This window comes from Anopheles arabiensis, chromosome X (genome assembly GCF_016920715.1).
Source record: "Anopheles arabiensis isolate DONGOLA chromosome X, AaraD3, whole genome shotgun sequence".
Classification (NCBI taxonomy): Eukaryota; Metazoa; Arthropoda; class Insecta; order Diptera; family Culicidae; genus Anopheles; species Anopheles arabiensis.
Window position 1 is genome coordinate 13,420,548 of NC_053519.1, and position 17,070 is coordinate 13,437,617.

The following is a 17,070-nucleotide window of genomic DNA, read 5'->3' on the forward strand; positions in this document are numbered from 1 at the left end:
ATTTTCACATTAATTCCTCATTATCTACGAGCCGCATGGACAATTTACGTGAGATTCGAACTCTTACTCACATGATTTTACATTTCGTGCATAAACAAATCATCAAATCTTTTGTTAATATATCTCATTTTTTCGACGAAATCAATAGAAACACAAACTTGCACGTAGTACCAAAGAAATCTTTTCTATTTGCTATGCTTTGTGTGCGGAAACCATAGGTTAACGGTTTTAAAATGACGTCCCAAGTGCCACAAACCTTCTAAACGACCACTAAACGCCTTCTAAACGACTCAAGCTCTCTACCTAAACGGAATATAGAAAGACTTCGTTTAGCAGACGGCAAACGACTCATGCATTCTAAAAATAGCAAAAAAGCTGATGGCGCTATCTGTTGGTGGGATACACCAACCAGTTGAGCCTTCATCGCTTGGAGGAGAACTTTCTCATTTCCTCTGTACCGTTGTATGGTTTCGCATTGAAGTTATGCATCGCTAGAACTAGAACGGCGATACGATTGTTTAAATACTAAACTCCAACGGAAATCACCAGCACTGAAAAGCTAGTGAGATTACAGTAATGGTCGTTGGTGTTGATACCCACGTATCTGACCACACGACCATTCATATAGATTTTTGCTCAGAAAGTTAGAAGGCCATATAGGTCATGATAAGATGAAACTTGTCGAAACACATTGTAAGAAAAGGATAGCAAATAATGATGAGTTGTAATACGCCATCTATTGATCAAACCAATCAAGCTGTGGAGCTTTCATTTTTTTTCTATGGATATTCAATTTTCCAGTCGTTTAAGCTTAATCTGTGGCGCTTGGGGTAAAGTCCCTCAAGGCTCTTGTTACTAAAAAACGGTAGCAAGTTGAACCAATCTATGCACAGTTATAGAAATTGCATTAGTTTATTTAGTATTCATCAGAATATTGATTCCATATTGGATTACGCATTCAAAAGTTAAAAGCCTCCAAAGTCGCTGGCTACACGGGTAGCCCGGTTGCCTGGAATAGGGGTATTGCAAAAATTAATTCTTAAAAACAGTTTAATTAAACTCAAAAAAATCTACGAAAAATTCCAGAGAAAGATGGCTGTGAATAACACAAATATGCCAAATTTCAAGTCAATCGGATTCCTAGAATCAAAGAAATGAGCAATCAAAATCGATTTGGCTACCCAGGTAGCCGGTTCCCTGGAATAGGGTTAAACGAAATAAAGTTGTTTTTTTTTATTGTGACGTCTTTTTGGCGATGCTAGTATATAATCTTCAAATATGAAATTAATACACGTGGAAACTATTTTTAATTGCTATTTTAATAAGCGAAATGTAATTTTGTATTATTTATTTGTTTTTTGTCTTGTTTTGTTTCTTATAGCTTTTTCATGCAGCGAAACAGACATTAGCAACGACCAAGTACTAATTCGTCCATTTACTGCCCTATCTCCAACACTGTCTCAGTTTTCTCTCTTCCTCTGAAATCATTTACTTGCCAGCAGCAAACGTTTGCAAACGTACTGTAAATAGGGTAAATAAATCAATAGAGGCTGCGGTGCACTAAATTGAAATGTATGAGATTATTTTCAAGTAGTAAAGTGATTTGTATTACTGTGAAATGTTATCCGAAAGGGTTTAAGTTTCATAATTTTGTAAATTGTATTGATATTACACCAGAGTCCTTAAGATTTAATTAGGAAAAAGGTGCTTTTACTAACGCTGTAAATTACTGCAAAACAAGAAAAGCATTGTTTTTTTTACAACGATTACTATGTGTAATGTGTAAGCTATTTCAAATATCCTCCTCAGCGTGCAATGTCATCTTTGTATTGAACTGTCATTCCTCAACATCACGGATAAACGGACAGTTTGTAATTGATTTACTAAAATGCATTGCCTTTCGACCATAATTTAACAATTGTTGGCTTTTAATTTTACAGGGCCGGTCTCAGGGTACAGTCGTCAACTCGTACGACTGTAATGAAAAGCCAACCCCACAAGTGCTCAAGCCAAAAGAAGAAGAAGAAGAAGAAGGATTTTAATATCGTTCCACTGGTACAGAAAACAATCCTGGATTATTTTTAAATCTATTCCCATCGATGGGTTCCTGCAGATATCTGACCGCTGTGAAGTGTGATATGCAAGACAATGTAACAAGTAATAAAAATAACACGACTACAGAGGCGATCGGACTTCTTTGTTTCGTAGTACAATAAAATGTATACTTTTATAAATGTCTTTATTTATTGTATCCAACCAACTAGCTGCACAAGCTCCATATTGAACGCCCATACGTATGGCACGCTTTGTCAACCCATTTCAAATTACACGTGCAAAGGTAATTAATTTCCCTGCGTTGCAATTATTCAGCCTTCGCATGCTTTCGAGCAAATTAAGCCCAAGGGAGAAATGCTTTTGCCTGAGCCAGCAAAGCTTTCGTGTTTTCTTTCATTCGGGCACAGTCGGCAGATTGGGGATGCAAAATCTACTCGAATGCGCATCGGGGCAGGGCTCGCTGCTACATTTTTGGACGAAGCTCAACTGAAAGTTTTCTATTTTAGTCATGATACATTATTACTACAGAAAAGACCATTTTATACTTGATTATTACCTGGAATATCATTTTTTCATCATTTTTTATTAACAAAAAAAATCAGTATTATATGTTTAACTTTTAAATTTATTTTTAATTTTTAAAATTGGCAAAAAGGACGCATATATTTACCTGTGCCTCTCCCAAATTTTCTTTCTTCTGCTGAGTACAGATTGTAAGAGGAAATCTTCCGCATATTTGTTTCTTTCATTTTGCTTTATTAAAAGCGCTCCAAAAACATAAACACGCACCAAACATTTTCTCAATCATTTTCTATTTGTTTGAATAGCTAGATTGTATTGATATACGGGAAAAATAAAATAAATACTTACCAAAACTGACGTCGTCGATTCATAAAGCCACCTCAAACACCCTGACGCGGTAAAGCCCAGGGCTCAATCCAGCCCTGCCTTTCGATTCGTGTACTACACACCGCCCCTCTCTCTCTCTCGGCGCTTGGAGATCATTTGCTTCTATTGACAAAATTGTCGTAATGCAGTTTTTTTTAGTAGATACATTTAAAGTGTGTACATTGTCTGTAATTTTAAAAATATAATACTACATGCGTGTTCCACACGTTTGCGGTTCTGCTGTTGATGCAGCCGCCTCCCGCTGCGTTGCTGTAAAGTAATCGCAGCACGCTGGGGTTTGCCATAAGAGAACATCATCAGTTTGAGAATTTTTCAGTAAATTTTTTATTTTACAACTTTTTATTTTTCCCCTCGGCTTGACTGGAAAAAAAAGGATGGCCTCGATGTCATATGGTCATATACGCTTTGCCACATGTGTATGTGTGTGTATGTGTGTTGACTCTTACAACGAATGTGCGTTTTTTGCTCATTATTTAAACCAACGCACACACTACTTCCGCCGCCTTCTCACGGTATGTTTTTCTTCTTCCTCTGATTTTCAAAATCTTGCTCAATGCTATGAAATATATAGAACTATCCTTTGCTTTCATCAAACGTGAAAACAGCCAGAAAAAAGATAATTGATTATCTAAGGAACCCAGTAGTTGCCTATATAAGAGTATTTTAAGCATTGTATCATTGTTAGACTATCTTGATTTTCTTGTTTTATTCTTCTTTTTGCTTTGTTTAAATTGAAAGATTTTGTGTGTGTGTGTGTGTTTTCACCGCAATCGCACGTGCAAACCGTAACTCCCAGACGCGACAGTACGCCCGTATCGTCGTCCACTGCCCAAGCGCGATCGATTTTGACTTCGATTCCTGTCTGTTCTGTTACACACTTTGACAAAAAAAATCTATCGACCCCAACAAAGCTCCACACATCGTCGCACACTTCGTCTGTGTTACTAGCGTAAGGGCGTTTTGTGTTTGTTTTTTTTTTTCAACACCTTCCCTTTCTCCTCGCCTCACCCTTCTAACATGGCCTCCTCTGTTCCGTTGGTTTCTGTTTTTTTCTTTTCTTTTTGTAAAAATTCTATGTCATGGGTTTAAATCACTACAGGATTCGCTTAAATCATTACTTTCTCAAACTCTTACTTTTGCTCACTTATATCGTAATAAAACGTCTTAATGCAATTGTTATGCCATTTTGTGTTTTCTCTTCCTTTAAACGACTATTAGCCCTCTGACGTGGTTTATATCCGCTCCTGGTACGTATATGAATGTATCCGTCTCGTGTGATCTAGTGTACGTGTCTACTTTGTTGTGAGTGCGTTTTGTGTGTGAGTGTGTGGGTACGTGTGTTTGTAAGTGTACTGGGAAGGAGCTGATGCTGTTCACATGCTAACCTTTTTACACTACCTTAGTTGATTTTCCGCTTACGCTGTATTGTTCTTCCCTTTTAGTTTCTGCCTCGTCGTCTGATTGTATATATATATATATTTGATTATGTTAAATACGCTCAAATCTGCTTGCGATATCATATTTCAGTTAAAGTTTACTTTTTTTTAAAATTCATCATTCTGGATCATTCATATTTTCATTCTGACTCATACAAAAAAGATGACGAGATAAAAAAACTAGGTCTGGGGAGAGAGGGGAGGAGGGTGCAATTTTACCATGCAGTTTGTTGTTAATGTTGTTTGTTGTTTTTTTTTACTTTTGTAATTTGCTTTATTTTCATATATTCATAGATAATATATTGTTACGTTGTTTTCTCATATGTCATTAACTGTATATATATAAATATATATATATATAGTTTTGGGAATGGCATTTCGTACGATACTTGAATAATCCTTCTAGAAAGATGATTAAACGTGTTGAGTTTTCTTATGTGAAGTTTTCCTTTCTTTTATACGTTCGAGTTTTTCCAATGTTTCCGCATATATGCATAGCCGTTTTGTTTTTGTTTTTTTTTGTTTTTCTATGTACATCTGCAGACAATCTTTATTTTTACCTTTTTGTTTTACTACTTTTTTATTTTCCCAAAATGTGTTTTAGCTTTGCTTTTACTTTTGGCGTAAGAAAACGATTACTTGCATTTATTTTAAATTCTGGTTTTACTTTGTATGCCTCTCTCCCTGTATAATGGAAAAGGAAGAAAGGTTCCCTTCTTTTTAACCAAAAAAATTCTTCTCCTGGAAGGGGGGAGGAGGGGGCGTAGCTCGTATCTTCTTAAGCTAAAAGTGTATTCCCCCTTTACTGCAGTAGAACTACACACTATGTTTTACACTATTGTTTAAATTGAAATCAAATGCAAAACTCTTTCTTTCTCTCTCTTTCTCTCTCTCTCGTTCTCTCTCTTTCTCGTTCTCTCTCTCGTTCTCTCTCGTTCTCTCTCGTTCTCTCTCTCTTTCTATCTCTCTCGTTCTCTCTCTCTCTCTATCTCTCTCGTTCTCTCTATCGTTCTCTTTATCGTTCTCTCTATCGTTCTCTCTATCGTTCTCTCTATCGTTCTCTCTATCGTTCTCTCTCTCGTTCTCTCTCTCGTTCTCTCTCTCGTTCTCTCTCTCGCTCTCTCTCTCGTTCTCTCTCCCTCTCGTTCTCTCGTTCTCTCTCGTTCTCTCTCGTTCTCTCTCGTTCTCTCTCTCGTTCTCTCTCGTTCTCTCTCTCGTTCTCTCTCTAGTTCTCTCTCTCTCGTTCTCTCTCCCTTTCTCTCTCTCTCTTTCTCTCTCTCTTTCGTTCTCTCGTTCTCTCATTCTCTCGTTCTCTCTCTCTCTAACATTCTCTCACTTTCTCTCTCTCTCTCTCTCTCTCTCTCTCTTTCTCTCTCTCTCTCTGTATCTCTCTCTTTCTCTCTCTCTGTATCTCTCTCTCTCTTCCTCTCTTTCTTTCTCTCTTTTTCTTTCTCTCTCTTACTCTCTCTTTCTCTCTCTTTCTCTCTCTTTCTCTCTCTTTCTCTTTCTTTCTCTCTTTTTCTCTCTTTCTCTCTTTCTCTCTCTTTCTCTCTCTTTCTTTCTCTCTCTTTTCTCTCTCTTTTCTCTCTCTCTTTCTCTCTCTCTCTCTCTCTCTTTCTCTCTCTCTCTCTCTCTCTCTTTCTCTCTCTGCTTGGTAACTAGTACTCGACAGCGGAACGCTGATCGTTCGCCGAAATTATTTGCCATTTATGTTTTTATCAGCAAATTTGCCTTGCTAGAATACACTGTTACAGCATACTCTGGGTAGAGCAGGAGCAAATGTGGTTGAACATTCGGAAATAGGATAGAGAAATTGAATGAACGAAATGTGAACTAGTTTGTGTTTCCAGTTCCTGTCACCGCTGCGTTCAAACTGGCTTATAGTAAGATTCAATCGATGAGAGATGCTGTATATCAACGTTAGCAAACCAATCAACGTTCGCTTGGAGTGTATGGCAGAAATCAAAACATATATACAAACACGCACTGTGCTTCTTCCGCTTATCTTCTTACACGTCTTAGTTATCTTTTTTTATACACACTATTTTCATTGTTCAGACTTATATGTTTTGTCTTACTTTTTTTTTTGTTTATCTTTTGTTCCCTTTTAACATTCGTTGCGCGAGGTTTTCTTTACTATTTTCTCCCTTTCTCTCTATTACTATTCTTTTTTGCTCATGTTCTCCTATTTATTCCCTTACTTCTCTTCTCTTTACTTCTCTTTCATTTTTTTTCTACTTCTCTAACTCGCTCTCTCTCTCTCCATCTTTCTCTCCCCTCTCTCTCTGTTTTCTTCTCTAACTTAGTTGGTTTATTTGTTCCATTCTATATATTTGTTTTCAGCTCTATTCAAATTTGAAATTTCATACAGTTGGCATCAACGAATTGAGTTGTCCAGCTTGCTTTTTACTTCATTTAAACTGTTTCCCCTTCTTTAAAGGTTCACAAAAATGTACACGATTGAGCCAGATCCTACACAGCTACAAAATGTTTGAAGGATTAGAGGAAGGATGAATGGGATCCAGGCCATATAGAACTCTCTTGAGACCTCTCTGATAATTTTGTATTTTTCGGGGCACCATAAGTTATCGCGTAATATTTGCGTGGAATTTTACCCTGATAATGACAGACGGGTCCGTTTATATTTGCACGTATCGAAAGGATTAGGTTCGTGAGTAAATGACACAGTGTTAAGTTCTCGTGGAGTTTTCGAATACCTCAATTCAATTACCTGCCATTGCCTTTATTATAGAAAAAAAAAACACCGCCGCAAACGATGTCAAGTTCAGGAAAAAGAAAACAGAAAAGCAAACTGTCGAAAGGATAGCCCATTGGCACGATTTTCAAACTAAACTGTCCACGTGCATGTAGTACTTAGGACAATTCCAAGCAAGCAAGCGCTAAAACTTTCTTTTTTATATACCGTTTGGATATGTATTTATGTATGAATGTATGTCTGCATGTATGTACGTGGAAGAAGGGTGGGAGGGGGGGGGCGGGGTCCCGTGGTATAGTCGTCAACTCGCAAGACTTATCAACAGGCCCGTCGTGGGGTCGTGGTTTCAAGCCTCATTTGGACCGTGTCCCTCAGGAGAAGTGACTATCCGGCTGCGTGATACTCAATAAGTGTCAAAAGTCTGCCTGACCGCGTAGGTCGTTACGCCAATAAGAAGAAGCAGAAGAAATAAATTGAACTTAAACATATTCATGGTTTGATTAAATACAAACACACACACACCAACTGATTGTTTATACAGTTTGATTACAAATAAGGTAAAATCCGGTCTCGTAGTACAGTCGTCAACTCGTACGACTTAACAACATGCCCGTCATGGGTTCAATCCCCAAATAGACCGAGCCGCCATACGTAGGACTGACTATCCTGCTATGGGGGGAATCAATTAGTCACTGAAAGCTAAACCCACAAGTGGGTACAGGCAGGCCTTGACCGACATCGGTTGTTGAGCCAAAGAGGAAGAAGATGAAGGTAAAATCCACCTTTTAGGACTTATTGCACATTTCCAAGCATCTCGGTTTATAAGGCTTTTAATCATCAGCTCGGGTGGACATTTTAAAATTATTGCAACTTTTTTTAAACTTGATAGACTGCCTAAATTGACCAAACCACAATCGTCGCTTATTTATAGCAACGATAGAGCATGTCAAGAAGCTGACAAACATCCAAGTACTAATTTAAGTGTACAGTATCGAGTTCAAAAATTCAACCAACAGCAAACAATGACACGTTTTCATTATTATCATTATCATCAATCATTATCATTGACATCTAATGCTGACATTATAACACCATTGGAGCAAATACTGAAAATGGGCGATAAACAAACAAAAAAAAAACATACGTCACCCATCAACACACATACATACATGTACATACCACTGCTGAACGAGATTCTTCGCTCAAAAATCCTTACACGCTAGTTTAACACCATGTGTACGCGCGCAATTATGTGTGTGTGTTTGAACGTAAGTTTGGAGATAGAGACAGAGATAGAGACAGAGATAGAGGACAAGGTAGAAAAGACGTTGAAAGAAAACATAATGGGTCTACTTAAATGTACTAACCAAAAACAAAGCTGCTAAAGCTAACGCCTTAAGACAATAGTACACACGGCACAGCGCCCGGTTGTGTTGTGGATGAGAAATTCGTATGCACCACTTTTGATTTTTGATTTAGCTTTTGATTTCTTACTGTGGGAACCCAAGAGTTCCCACTATCTGCTCTCTATCCCGTGTACTATCCATCCGGAAGCCAGGCATGTCAAAGGAACTCTTCTGGTGAAATGTTTCATCTCCCCCGGTGTGATTTGAGTCTTGTTTATACATATATATATTCAACATACCTCCCGATATGGCACGTGTGGAAGAAGCACGCCGCAAAAAATGAGGTTGTTTTTTGTGGTATTGTCAAAGAAAATATAACAACCAAAGTAAGCAAGGATAACACAGTTGAGTGACATATCGTTTGCTTGACATTCTCTGCGCAATGAAGCCGATTACGTCACCGTACGTCATCACCAGTTTCTTCTTGTTATCTGCTGGAGACTAGCGTCGGTACAGTAGGGATGATACAGATAGCTCTGCGCAATATTTTTCTTCTCTTTCTCTTTGTCACTCTTTATCTATTATCTGCTTCATTATTAAGATAAAAAAAAACAATACAATTGTCTCTTTCTCTTCAATCGGTATCAATCGCCCAATAGAATGGAATTACTTTTACAGGAAATATATAACAAAATACCATCGAAAAGGGAGCTAAATGATGGACTGTCCAACTACACGCGGTTACAAACCGTTACCAATATTGAAAAGATAGGATTGATATTTCAACGAACTTGGGAAGAAAAGATAGTTTAAGCCAATGACCTGGGGTTTACAGTATAGTGTCCAATACTGACGTTCCTTATACTAATAAGTGCAGTACAGAATGTATTCCAAAGACACGCTTCGTTAGTGTAATTTAATTTCCCAATTTATTCAATCTTCCCCAATCGTTTAGAGGTCGTCATAGAAAATTAAGGCACAGGAACTGGAAACCCAACATTACTAAAGAATGATAGGGAAGCACGAAACATAATCCGATCGTTTTCGCTAATAGTTAGAACCATTAATTCACCGTTGCTTTCGTTTCACAAGCTTGCACCGGTTCCCCCCGCTCCCAGTTCTGTGGTAGAAGAATGCTTCAACGATTCCGAAGCATCTAAATTCACTAAATTCAAAACCGTTTTCTTGGTACATTTTGCGAAAAGACAGCGGTGGTGGTGGTGCAAAGGTAATTTAAAGGCAACGAATGGAAGAATGAGAGTACGTAATACGTGAGTGATGGTGCGTCTCTGTGAGCATTTGAGCTTTAACTTGTTGCTTACGGCTGGTGGTTGTAAAACAACGCTCATGACTTTCGCAACAATTTACAAAACACAGTAGAAGAAGAAAGTGAGAGTGATAGACAAAGGTAGAATAGAGAGTGATGTTTATGAAATCGAAAAAAAAAATAATAATATACGTACATATGCGCCATTTGTAGGGGGAAAAAGACTATACTGTTCAAATGATGACTAAAACGTTGCGATATAGAGCAGAAAAGGGAAGTATAGAGAAAGAAGAGAGATCAATGATAGTGAAAGAAACGTGAAAAGTGGAAAAAAAAAGAATAAGAAAAACAATACAAGGAAGTACAAAAAGGCACAAAACAAGTAACAATCAACAACCTAAACCGAAACTACTGTTTGTCGGTGGTAGCGTTACAAAGCAACTCTCTCACACAGATACACACCGCAACACCACTATCCATCCACTCACACCCTTGCCTCGCTGCGTGTACCTCACATTTACACACACGATGAATGCACTCAAATGTGTCTGCTTCCGTTGAAGACCTCACCCTCAGGAGTTTGAAGGAGCTACGCAATGAGTGATACAGTGCGGAGTTAGCTCCGCCCCGTAATGAGCTACAGAATTTACGCTCCGCCGGGGAAGCAGGGGCTGTTTCCTCCTTCTCTTTCTCTCTCTCTCTCTCTATCTCTTTCTCTCGCTGGCGGTAGTAGTAAACGGCACTCAAAGCCACAAAGCGAAAACAATTTAGAAAACAAAACAAAAAGTACAAAAATAAGCACCGAGAAACGAACGAAAACAGAAAAAAAACATATTTGACAACACTGACGATCGGGTAACTCGGGATGGGTAATCTCTGTAGTGTGGTGGTGGATGAGGTACGCGTCTGCTCGCCGCCACGGGAGGGGGGAATGGTCCACAGACACACACACACACACACACGCGCGCGCTGGAGGCAGGCAGCAGCGCGCCCAACCCCAAACCTGCTTACATCGGCAGCTTGCAGTTCGGGGGGTTGCTAAACTTGGGCGCGTTGAGCCGATCGGCATGCTTGATCCGGAGGTGCGATCGCAGGGTATCGATTCGACTGTAGGACGCCGGACAGTACGGGCAGAGGGAGCGCTGGGGCGTATGCGAATGGAAGTGGTGCCATCTGTTGGTGACCTCCTTGCCGCACGAGCGGCAGCGCCAGGCCGTGCCCGGCTCCCGCGACGGCGTGAACATGTTATGGTAGGACATCTGATGGTGCAGCTGATAATGCGTGTGGTGCGGCAGATCGGTACCGTCGGGCGACGAGACAAGACTGGATGGTAGGATACTGCTGGCGTGCCGTGACAAGTGATGCTCGTACCGACTGCCACCGCCACCTCCCCCCGGCCCTGCAACCGACAAGAGAAAGGAACAGAGAACACACCGATGGGCAAAACAGCGCAACGTGATCAACCGGGTCGGAGCGACCATATCATACCGTCCCATTTATGAGGAGGCGAGGAGAGGAAGGGGAAGGGGGTAAGTAGAAGTGGAATTTGAGACGGGTGGGGTAGTTGAAGTTGGAGGAGTGTTGTTGGCGGGAATGTTTGTTGTTTTAGTAAACATTTAAGAAGGGATTTCAGAGATTCAGAAAATTAGAAAAGAGTGGAAAAGAGTGGAAAAGAGTGAAAGAGAGAGAGAGAGAACAAGAGATAGAAAGAAAGATAAGTAGAGAGAAAGAGAGATAGAGTGAGAGAGAGAGAGGGAGAGAAAGAGAGAATGAAAGAGAAAGAAAGAAAACGATAGAGAGATAGAGAGAGAGATAGAGAAAGAGAGCAAAACAAAAGAGAAGAGAAGAGAAGAGAAGAGAGAAAGAGATAGAAAGAGAATTACATAGGATGCGATAAGGTTTTTAGGTATTGGGCGGTGGCTGGGTGGATAGAGGGCGGATTGAATTTATTAAATGTTTGAAAAGATTACAGAGAAAAAGTAAAACACATCGGAGAATGTTGCAGAAACCGTAAGAGGACATAACGAAACACTAGAACAGAAAAGAAAGTAGTTAACAACAAAACACTAACAAAGATGAAATGGTATACAACACAGCACGTAATTATCAGGGTATAAGCAATCTCGCGTACATTCACTCTGCTTTGTTTTATTGTTTTTGTTTTTTTTTCATCTTTTCTACGATGATTCTTTCAAAGCTTTAATGCAATATTTTTTTTTCTAATTTGAATTTTTTTCTAATATGAAAGTACTCTTATTTCATTATGATGTAAACTAAATACAATTACCACATTTGTATTTGTAAATATTGATAGTTTTGTTTTATTTTGTTGTTATTGCTTTCGTCAAATATTTCTCTTTAAAAAAAACACCAACCAAAAAAATCTTTTCTTTTAAAAATTGTGTTTTAAAGAACATTTGAATAAGCACATCATACTTCGATGAAGTGACAAGACAGAGTGAATCGGCTGATTGGCTGGCAGATAGTATTACTACAGTAGTACAGTTTTGTGAGAGAGAAAAAGATGGTAATAGCGAAGAAGAGAGCGAGAGACCAACTATATAAAGGGATAAAACTGAGCCGCGTTTGCAGAAAGCTTACTAGGAGAAAGTGTCTAGCGACACACATCGAGGGGGCACTGCAGTATAGGAGCAGTTGAGAAAGTGAACCGAAGGCATTGGAGTTCATCTCGCTAGAAAACAAAAGTACAAGTTTAGCGTCGTTGGCTAACTCAAAAGCTAAGCAAACTGAACCTGCGGATAACACGATGCTGAGCTATAGCAGATAAGGAAAGATATCATATCACCCAACCATGTTTTCATTTCCAACTCTATCTGCTCATAATCTATCCCCTCCCCCTCTCTCCTATTTCTCTCTCTCTCTTTCTTTTATTTCTCTCTCCCTTTTTTCGCTCTTTTTTTCTTTATTCATCTTTTTCTTTCTGGAAACTGTTTAAGTTACACTACTATACTGGTTAGCAATTGCTTCTTACGCAGAGTGCATTCCGTGCATGTTAAAACAAAATCTTGCACAAATTGAATAATACCAAATTTGTAACTACGAAGGGAAAGATGAGGTTCTTGCTGTGTAAGGAAGTTTGCGTAATAATGGGGGTATGATGTTAACAATCACGAGAATAATGCAAAACTTACACTAAACTTAAAATAAAGCTGGGACACGATAGTTGGACAGGGTTAGCAAGTGGTAGTAAGATTTAAAAAAAAAAAACAATATTTAAAATGAAAATGCGATGAAATGATACTAAATGTATGAAACCGTGCATGATTAAAAAAAAAAAATAATTAGGACTAAACAATAAAACACGACCAATAACCGCATCATCATCAAGCACGGAATCAGGCGTGAAAGTGAGGAGAACCTAGATAAATTTATTAATGCAGAAGGTATGAAAATAAATAACACTGGATTTACCAGCTTTTGGTGAGTGTGTTAGTTCAAATGTCATTACATAGGCACAGTAGTGTTAGCAATGAATTATTTTTGACCGAATAAAGGATTGTCCGAAGCATAGTGCGAAAAGGAAATTGTATAAGAAGGTGATATAAGAGGCTATTTTGTCAAACAAGCCAAAAACAACGAGAAGCAAAGGTACAGGAAGTTAAATTTTTTGTTGCAAACGAAACCAAGAGGTAGTGAAAAAGATGGTATATTTAGGGAGACCATTTACTTCAACCATCTAAAGGCAAAGAAGTAGATAGAAATATAGAGTTATTTAAAAAAGAGAAATGCATAAACATCGCGAGAGAGCGAAACAGCGAGATAGAGAGGGAGAAAGAAAGAAAGAGAGAGAGAGAGAGAGAGAGAGAGAGAGAGAGCAAGAAAGAATGAAATTGATGTAAACGAATTGTAATAAAACACAAAACATACAACCTAAAAATAAAAATATGACATAAGTGATAAGGATATTTTGAGGAAACAGAGAGAGAGAGAGAGAGAGAGAGAGAAAGATAGAGAAAGAAAGAGAGAGAGAGAGAAGTAGAAAGAGAGAAATAGAGGAGAGAGTGAAATAGAGATAGAGATTGAGTACATCATTTAGAGTTAAAACCAGATGCAACAAGATATTGATAAAAAACCGAGTAACTTTGAGCTTTTAGTACGACTTTAACTTCACTCTCTTATCTACACAGAATGAGAATAATTCAAAACCAATACGACACACACAAATTAAACGGAACAGATAATGGCGTATGTCGCATGGTCTCATGCCAACTTTGGATCCTGAAGGCTTTCAGGAAGAGCAAGCGCATTGAACTCTACAAGATCGTGAGGAAATGTCGATTCACTCGCTAATGAGTCTCTCGACACCCCAGAGTAAGTACATTTTCAAACCCAAAACAGGTCTTCCTCTAACCATAATATACTAGGCATTCAGCTTGCAGTCTAGCTGGCCTGCTGATGTGGAAATGAACGAGTAGAGGTTACGAATGCTCATGGGCATAACTCTTGTTTTTGTTTTTATGTACAATTATTTCATCACCTATCACCATCAATCACTCAATCACTCACAGGCACCGGAGAGTCGTCGGAGCGAAGTAGACGATCGCATTCCCAACCAGAACCAATAACCGAAAGAACAAGGGAGATAGATGGCAGGGGGGGGGGCGGCGGCGGGGGCAGGGGTTCAAGGGGGTTGGAGCATAAGAGGTAAATGTAGGCTTATCCTGGCAATGCAATTGGCAATTTAAAAAAAGAAGAAAAAAAACCCCGATACGCACGGTCTGTTTCTGACAAACAACCAGCGCGAAGGTGGCGTCTAGGGAGAAGTGGGGGAGCCCTCAGCGTTCGCCCGTGAATCGATGCCACAACATTCACACATTCAACTCAGGATGTTTGGAGCGGCAGTGCATGAGCAACGTATCGCTGCGTGTGTAAACCGCGGTACACAGGCTGCAGGCGTATTTGCCGGGAAAGTGCACGTAGTAATGATTGCGCACGTTGCACACAACCTTCCCGCACAGCAGGCACCGCTTTCGCTCGTCCAGGGAGTTCACCTTCTCGAATATCTGCGCAATGCGATAGGTCTTCAGCTCTGGAAGTGTAATCAGGATATAGGGCAGCAGGAGAGAGAGAGAGAGAGAAGAGAGAAGAGAGAGAGAGAAGAGAGAGAGAAAAGATAGAAAGAGATGACTGACACTCTCACACACAAAGAAGTGACTTGGTAACAGAACAGAGAGAGAGAGCGATTGTTGTTTTTTACTTTATATGGTTTTTTTTTTCTTTTTTCTCAAAACAAAGTGCGCGCGCGTGTGTGTGAGATAAAGCAAGGAAATAGAGAGATAGAGAAAGAGAGTGACGAGAGAGATACGAGGAAGAAGAAGAAGTGGTAGTAGTAGAAGTAGTAATAGTGTAGTAGTGTAGTAGTAGTAGGTACGAATAGCAGAAGTTGAACAAGAAGAAAAAGAAGAGAGATGCACGTATAGTATGAAAAAAGATTGAGAAAGAGTGTGTGTGAGAGAGAGAGAGAGAGAGTAATAGAGAAATAAGAGCGCCAAGGGAACAACCTGAGATTTAGGGCAGGAGAAACAGCCAGATTGAGAGCGAAATAGAAAATGTGATTTGAGCGAAAAAATACTAATAAAGTAGTTATATATAGCAATAATTACTTTGTTATACAAAATGTGTGTGAGAGAAAAAGAGAACGAGAGAGCGAGAGAGAAAGAGAGAGAGAGAGCAAGAGCCAGAGAGAAGAGAGAAAAGAGAGAGGAAGAGGGAGAGAGAGATAAAGAGAGCGAGAGAGATAATGCAAGGACAAAGGAATGGGTCCAGAACAAGAAAGATTCAAAGACTAAGCTGATTTCAATACAACGAATCATTACGATAACTCAGAGAGTACTTGGCGACATAAAGGAGAAAGAAGAACAGAGCTCGAGCGTAGAACAGGAAGAGAAAGAGAGAGAGAGAGAGAGAGAGTGAGAGAGAAAGAGAGAGAGTAAGAGAGAGAGATAGTAAGAGAGACAGAATAAAATTGTCAAGAGCATTCATGTCAGATGGACAGATAAAAAGAGAGATTATTTGAAATTCGACAGGCATAAAAAAGTACAAGAATATCGCGGAAATAGTATTGAAAGTAATACCCCGTGTTTCCAAAACTTGAGTCAGCGAGTCAATTTTTAGAAGTAAAATACAAAAATACAGAGCCGAAATAGAAAAAAGAATGGCAGTCGCAAATCACATACGACAATTTGGCAAAGTTAAATGAAAGCATATGAGAAAAGAATACCAGCAATACAAGGTAAAACAAAAAAAAAAGAAGGACACGTGAGCCCAACTGATTAAAAAATAAAATTGTAAGATTGAATTGAAGGTAAGCAATAGTAGGCACAAAACATGATGTAAAAACAAGCTAAGAAATGTAATGCTCAGATCAAAATAGATTAGGTAGGAGTAAAAGAGAACTTAAAATGGTTCGAGAACATCGAACCAACAGAAGTTAAAAACAATCCAGACGTTTATATTGGAGATGATAGTTAAACAAAAAACACTATGCTGCATCCGTACCGCTGATGGTGTGCGCCATTACTCTCATCCTGCTGCCACACCCATGGAACCGTTAGAAGATTACGATTGTCCAACTGTTCCCCAGAAGGAAAAGACCATGATCTAATGTTACAGAGAGAAGAGGGGGAGGAACCCCCCATTCCAAGTGTATCAGCTTATCGATAAAAACACGTTCCTAGCAGAGAGGATTGAAGTGTGCTAGTACTTTTACCTCTCTCCGCTAGCGCGGCCGAAGATTTTTTGGAAGGCATACTATGCATAGCTGGGACAGGATGAGAGGAGATCAACTTTCGTCTGTTATACACGTGTAGAACAGTTAGGTGCATAATGGTATGCGTTGGCTTACTAGTTTACTCAAACATAATCTCAACGTTACAGATAAAGATAATATGAAGAGAGAAAAAGTAATAGAAAAAAATAACTATGAATATATATATATGTATATGCTTAGGAATAAAAATTGAGAAGAGAGAGAGAGAGAGAGATAAAGAGAAAGAGGGAGATATATAGGTATAATTTCACAGAAAGCCATCAAATGAAAAGCGGCGCAATGAATAACTCATTACATTCGTTCAAAGTTTGTTACAATTAAGTACTACTGGAAAGAGAGTAGGTTTGCACGGAAGTAGAAGGTGTTAAGGCATTAGTATTTTATCGACAAAAAAGCTAAACGTTTTAATTGATTAAAAATTTAACTGCCAAATATATATATATATATATATATATATATATATATATATATATATATATATATATATATATATATATATATATATATCTGCAAAGGTGCAAATGCCTGTTCTTGCTTGGTAGGATCGACCG

General features: G+C 38.9%; 1 protein-coding gene across 1 annotated transcript; it reads right to left on the reverse strand.

Moving 5' to 3' along the window:
- Positions 1–9,871: 9,871 nt before the first annotated feature.
- LOC120906757 (zinc finger protein 219-like) lies at positions 9,872–11,436 on the reverse strand. Its single transcript, XM_040318693.1, has one exon. The coding sequence runs from the start codon at positions 11,223–11,225 to the stop codon at positions 10,737–10,739; it is 489 nt and encodes a 162-aa protein (XP_040174627.1). The 5' UTR covers positions 11,226–11,436; the 3' UTR covers positions 9,872–10,736.
- Positions 11,437–17,070: the final 5,634 nt, after the last annotated feature.

Coding starts and splice junctions, on each gene's coding strand:
- LOC120906757 (XM_040318693.1), bottom strand. CDS start 11,225: ATGGGACGGTATGATATGGTCGCTCCGACCCGGTTGATCACGTTGCGC.